At 33.4% G+C, this 7,290-nt stretch overlaps 1 protein-coding gene across 1 annotated transcript; it reads left to right on the forward strand.

The window, feature by feature from the left end:
* Positions 1–2,623: 2,623 nt before the first annotated feature.
* Positions 2,624–3,472, forward strand: LOC118755972 (the record flags this gene model as incomplete). Its single annotated transcript, XM_036490763.1, has 1 exon — positions 2,624–3,472. A coding segment is annotated over exon 1 (849 nt), but the record flags the coding sequence as incomplete, so codon positions are not given.
* Between the last annotated feature and the right edge of the window lie 3,818 nt (positions 3,473–7,290).

Below are 7,290 nucleotides of genomic sequence, written 5' to 3' on the forward strand. Positions count from 1 at the left end.
GTTGCAAATTCATTTTTGCAAACATGTATGAATTTTTCTGTTTCAGCAAAACATGTATGCATTTTTCTATTTCAGCTAAGTTGATAAGATTTTCTGAGGGAAATAAGATATTCTGAGGGAATATTTTCCACAATCCATACGCACATACATATATCTATACACATATATATATACGTACATACATATATCCATGATAAAAATATAGTAAGGTAGAACCGCTGAGAGTCACTTTTAAAATTCTTGACGTTTCCAAACAATTTAATTTTTAAATTTACTCACAAACTCACACACACATTTTCATTTTCAATCTCAAGCAACAACAATTTCGAACAATTTCAATTTTTTATTTTCACTTTTATATGATTTTAAAATGTTGGCAAACTTCAAAAAAAAATCATGGCCGACAAATTGAGAGAACGCTTCTACCTTGCTATGTTTTTATCATGCATATATCTATATATTGGAGCATTTCATGAAATTTCATCTATGGATACATGCGCAATAGGCTAGCTCTTTATAAGTTTCGTGATACATATGTATATACATAAATATGTACAAACGCGTATATATGTATGTATGTACATATGTCAATCACCTACAAATGAAAATCTGTTTTGCATTGACATCGGTCCGTTTAAATACCGTTATTAGAGTCTGATTGGTTTTTAAGCATAAATGCGCGAAAATGAAAGATAATAAAGAAAAAATGCTAACGTCTTTCATACGGAAAAGTTTTCCGAGCCGTTCGGACGCGTTTTTTGAGCGAATTTTTTTTCCTGACTTATCGCGCGCCCTAAATCGACGAGATGTCCAGCATTCGCCACTGCGTAGCCCGGGACTGCCCCATCACCAGTTTGGAGGCCAAACTCTTTGGATGGCCACGGGATAAGGAGATGGCCCTGAAGTGGAGGCAAAACCTCCGGATTTCGCCAGACGCCCACATTGCCCCAACCAACACCTTCATTTGCGGCGCCCACTTCCCTCACTTCGCCGTTGGAGGCCAGCGACTGAAGCGTGGGGCGGTCCCAACCCTCAACCTTGGTAAGTTGTTTTCATTAAGTTTAGTGCATGAAGTTTTTTAGTGAGTGCAGTGGACATATGTGTGTAGGAATATATGTATATATACAATACAATGAGTGCATTCCAAAATAGTGAATATGCATACATATGGGCTATTCCATGGTGCTGGTGAAAGTTATTATGCTGTCAGCCATTGTTATTTCTGCTTGTTTTGTGAAATGAGCAAACGTTTGTGAAGACATTTATAAACGCGTTTTACTTAATTAATTGACTAAACGCATGCGAACCTTTAAGGATAATATATTTGTGGAAATAAAAGTGATAAGTGTAGTGTTATAATAAAATATAGTGATCGTAGGCGGGATAACAAATAATAGTATCCCCACCGAGTTTCATAAAAAATTCAGTATACTTCGCGAGGAATAGCAATTAATATTTTACGTGGAATGGCCCATATGTATGTATTTTGCTTGTTTGTGTGTGTACATATGTATGTCATTTGCTTCTTTCTGTGTGTTCAAAAATTTAAACGTACCAACAAGCATTTCAGTAAATTTTTTTAAAAATAACTTAAAGTAAGTTTGCTATAATAAGCGCTAAATAAGCATTTTTAATATTAAGCTTATTACAAGTTTTTTTCAAATAAACATTTAATAAGTTTTGAGAGCGAATGTTTATAAATAACTTAAACTTATAAATGAAATGCAAATGCCAACGACATGAAGTAGTAAATATAAATTTTTTCAATCGTAAGTGATTATAAGATTATAAGTAGTTATAAGTTTACACTTTTACGCTTATAAAAAGCTTTCTTTTGAACATTTATTAAAAGTTTATATTCCTACGCTTAAAACCAATGTTCCTTTTCGATTATATTACGCTTACTTTCAAGCGTTTTATAAACAAAAAATCAACGTTTTGTAAGCTTAATGTTTATAATTGAAAACTTAAAAAAAACTTTCTTTAAGTTTATTTTGCTTGTTGGGGTGTGTGAATGTGTAAATGTGTGACTGGTGGGGCAGGTCCTTGTGCCTAGTGAAAGTGATTATGTATAATTATTATGCATATGTATATTGTATGTTTATTGATTAATACTGATGTATTATGTATATTGAGGGAGTGGGTTAAAATTAAGTCGGTACTTAACGTTAGTTGTAGTTTTTTAATGGGTTTTTCGTCAAAAAATCTGCTTTAGTGTGTCCATATGTTTGTACAGATATGTATATGCATGTACATATGTATATCGTCGTTTAAAGTACAAAACCACGTATCAACAAAATGCAAACCCGCGTATGTGAGGTTGCATAAATTATTTTCTACATAGATTATTTTCTAGATAAAATATTTTCAGGATGAATGGATAAGGATTCAGCCAAGAGCTTGTGTGTGATTGAGCCAAAAACGACGATACGCGGTTTTGTACCTTAAACGACGATATGTATGTATAGGTGCAAATGTACATTCAGCTTAAGTAACCAACATTTTAACTAAAACGCGACTTTTAAAGGGGGCTTTTCCTCTATTCAATTTGCCACCTCAAATTCCGAGTGAGCCAAATAGCTGCTCCTCCGAATTAATCCTTCAGCCTGTTAAGCATGTTTACATGCCGAAAAAGTCGGAATGCGACTTGACACTCGAGCAATTCGAACAATTCTCTGATTTAGAAGTCAAAAGACAGCGTTTTGATGTTCGCGGCACTGAGGAGGGCCTTAGCAATGAACCAGGTTTTTGCGACCATGAGCCTTTCGCTCGGGCTGCGCGTATTTATCAGGGTAACGCGAAAGAGCAGGACATACGTATTGAAGAGTTGCAAAACGAAAACGTCGCGTTAAAGCAACAAATTGCTCGTTTGCAAACACACGCGATAGTAGCTTCGCCCGATTGTAGCGATGACGCTTTAAATTTTGCTAGAATGATAGTACGGTCGGTTAGTTCCTACACGGACACGGAAAAAACTTTATCTCAAAATATTAATTACATGTCGACTAAAGCCTATAATTTTATGCGCGATGACTTGAAGTTTTCACTTCCTCACAAAAAATCGCTTTTGCGATGGCGCCCTATTAAATATGTATCGCCGGGTATAGATTTTAAAGTAATAGAAAATTTAAAATATGTCGTTTCTGAAATGTCTCCCACCGAGCGGTTTTGCGAAATTTTATTCGACGAAATTTCTATTAAAAAAGATCTCGTTTATAATAAAAGTAGAGATATTATTGACGGTTTCGTGGATATTGGCGACGGTAATCGCGACCTCAATGTCGCCGACAAATGTTGTTTTTTCATGGTGAAAGCCATCGCGGCGGATTGGAAATATGTCCTTTCCTATTATATGGTAAAAGGCGGTATGTCGGCTTCAAATCTTTTAGAATCCTTAACGGAAAATATTAAAACGGTTGAAGGCCTCGGCTTAAGCGTCAAAGCCATCGTCTGCGATCAAGGCCCAACCAACGTTCGTCTTTTTAAACTTTTAAATGTCTCCGCGGAAAATCCGTTCTTTATTTTCAATTCAAATAAAATTCACTGTCTTTACGACTATTGCCACTTAATTAAATCGGTTCGGAATAACTTATTAAAGCACGATTTGAAAACTGTCGATGGCATCGCGAGCGGTAAAGTCATTCGTCAATTATATTCGGTAGATAAAGCGAATGTAAACTTCAAGGTATGTCCTAAGCTTACAGCTTCGCATATTTACCCCAATAATTTTGAAAAAATGAGCGTATCCCGAGCGACGCAGCTATTGAGTAATTCGGTAGCTGCAGGCATTGATATGGCGCAGAAACAAGGGTTGCTAGGGTCTGATGAATACACCCTCAAATGTGCCAAGCCGACTCAGTTGTTTGTAAAGCGCATGAATGATTTGTTCGATGAGCTCGATTGTAAGAGATTAAATAATAAAAACCCATTGAAGGGTCCAATTTGGCGCGATTCTGTAGACAAGCTTAACAGGCTTAAGGACCACATTAAATTCATTTCGTCGATCCAACTTCCCAATAATATAAATTCCTTGTGTTTTGATGGTTTTATTTTAACCATTAATTCTATGATTAATTTAAGTCAAGATGTCTTTGAAAATTGCAAAGATTTAAATTTTATATTGTTGGGAAAATTGAATCAAGATGCCCTTGAGAACTTTTTTTATAAAATCAGCGCAACTCAGGGCATTAATACGCATCCATCGGGCCATGAAATTCAGTACATTGTTGCTCGCTTAATTTCTATGAAAATTTTGAGACGGAAATTTGATAAAAAAGGTACAAACTGCGAAGATGATGAAGATTTGAACCTGGATTGGAATATTGCTGATGAAGATTCCTTGAAAGACAATTTAGGACCTTCAGAGCAACTTGCGATGGATGTCGATATTCCAGAAGAGCAATTTTCTTGGGATATTGACATTCCTGAAGAGCACTTTGCTCTCGCGGAAGGGGCATCAGCAGAAATCCAGGTGCAAAGGTACTACGCAGGTTATACCATTTACCAAAAATTATTGTCAAAGTCGCAATGTAAAACTTGTATTGACGCGATGGTGAAAACTCCAGGCGAACTGAAAGACTATTCCGAAGCCTTGATCCGAGCTAAGAATTATAAAGAATGTCCTGATGTGAGACTAATTAATCCAACTGAGTGGGTATTTGAAATATTGCGCATGCAGATGGCATGGTATAAGCATTTATTTCAGAAATATGCTCATTCAGTTGGAATTCATGAACAAATTGTTAACGCGCTTATTAAAAAAACAAATGAAGAATTTTCGGAATGGTTTTCAGAAGCCGGAGATTGTTTTGAGCACCGAAAGCAACTTCTGAATTCCATGGTTACCGTATTACTGTTTAAAAACGCGAAATGGTTGGCTGGAGATGAAGCCCAAGCAAACATGGAGCGTCTTAAACAGAATAAATTAAAAAGATTAAATGTAAAAAAAAGTAAATGACTGAACGAAATGGCATTTTCAATTGCAAGCTAAGAGCCCATGAAATTGGAGGCAACATGCGACGGCAGCAGCTTTTTTTCTTCTATTTCCAGATTTTTTCTTCTATTTTCAGATTTTTTTCTTCTATTTTCAGATATTTTCTTATAAAATTGAATATGAAATCTAATTTTTATTTTTCTTCTTCTATTTTCAGATATTCCCTTGGGTTTTTTCGTATATTTTCTTTTTTTCTAACATTTTAAATTTTGTAGTAATTAACCGTAGTAGTAGTAGAGTAGTGCATGCCTTTTAAGTAGAATAATATACCTACATACATATATATGTTGATTGAGTTAGTAGTTACATATGTATGTAGGTGGTTAATTTTCACTTGCACACACGAGCCAAGTTTTTAAACTATTACCGTACGATTTCAACCGAGTGGATTGAATCGTGGTATTAAAAACTGGTGAAAAATAAAAATGATCTTAAATGATCGTGTGAGAATTTGTCTTCATATGAGAAGGCATTTTCGTAATTCGTGTCCAACCTAAAGTTGTAGAAAAATAATTTTAAATTGTTTCATTTCAGGATTTATTTTTGTTATATTTCTTATTTTCTTTTAGATTTTTAAACTCTGAATTTATCTGTATGTACATAGTTTAAGAACTTATATTGAAAAATAAAATAAAAATATTACCTAAAATAACTTAAATTTGTCAACATAATTGTATGTATATTACATAAGTAAGTATATTTTTACAATTAGTTGATCGCATCTGAATGTATATATGTATGTACATACTTACATATGTACATATGTACCCAATACACATACTCCAAAACCATTTATTGATAACGTTCTTGCACATGCACATAATATTACATATATGTATGTACATACATACTAACTATCTTCTTATTTGGGGCTGACAAACTTTAACTTAAGAGTCGACTTTATTTCGTCTACTAATATGCCCAAATAGTTTTGGAGTCAAATGAAAATGCATTTTCTACGCATACGTATGTATATGCTCCATTAATTGATAACGTTTTTGCATGCATATATATGTATATGCATATTACTGCCAAAAAAACTACGAACATGCATATAAATGTACATATGTACAAATCACGGCAGCATACATACATATATATGCACATAATTACACGTATACTCAAATACAACAATAACTATTTCATTCATAAACGCATTGCATATTTCTCAAGGCCAAGTAAATTCATTCATAAAAATAACCGCAGCACATCTCCCCGCAAATTCATCATCAACAAGCGCAACTTTGTCAATCCGACACAAAAATTCTAAAATCTTAAAATGAAGAAATCTCGGCCAGCTAAGTGAAAATTGGCAATTATTTCTCTATATCCAGTAAAATAAGTTATCTCGAATCTTCGCAATTTTTGGTAATTTTTGACAAAACACTCTATTTCTCTGTTCCATACCAATATTTCAATCATTAACTAGTATTTTAAAGTGTCATTTTAATAAACATTAAATAAAAGTGTATGTTTTCTGCAGCAAAATACATTAATTTTTTTTTAATAAAATCAAAACTTGTAAAATCACAAACATATGTGGTTTTATTTTTTTTTCCGAAATTGTAGAATTTTTGTCCATGCCGCGCCACATGTCGATTCCCAGAAATTGAATAATTTGTGTGTGGATGGGAGCGGCGAGGGGAAGACGAAAGCCGACCAATCGCACATTTGTATGTACATATATATGTTACATACATACATTACATATCTACATATTTACAAATGAATGTGTACATACGTACATATTTATGCGTTTGGCTTTTTGCATGAATAGAAAATTTGATTGCAGAAATAATTTTAATGAAATTAATTTTACAAACACATTTGTACGATATAATATTATATTGAAAAATAAAATAAAAATATTACCTAAAATAACTTAAATTTGTCAACATAATTGTATTACATAAGTAAGTATATTTTTACAACGCTTTTATTTGTACATCAATTTTTTAGCAACAGGAAATTCTTGCGCATGCAAAATGCCGTCGGCAAATGGAAATGTAAAAATTAGCCGACTGCGCATGCATACACTAATGCAATTTAATGAATTGCTACAATTCATAGATATGTATATGTATGTACGTATATATGTGTATGTGCATAAGTAAATATATACATACATACATACATATGTTTCATTAAATTGTAATGAAATAGTTTTATTGAAAAAGTTCCACTTTACATGACTTTAGATAATTGCGGAAAAAAGTCGAAAAAATTGACTTAGAAAATCTCATCAACATAGCTGAAACAGAAAAATTCATACATGTTTGCAAAAATGAATTTGCAAC

The sequence above is a fragment of the Rhagoletis pomonella genome, unplaced genomic scaffold, assembly GCF_013731165.1.
Source record: "Rhagoletis pomonella isolate Grant_MI unplaced genomic scaffold, Rhpom_1.0 Rhpom_scaffold_08148, whole genome shotgun sequence".
NCBI lineage: Eukaryota > Metazoa > Arthropoda > Insecta > Diptera > Tephritidae > Rhagoletis > Rhagoletis pomonella.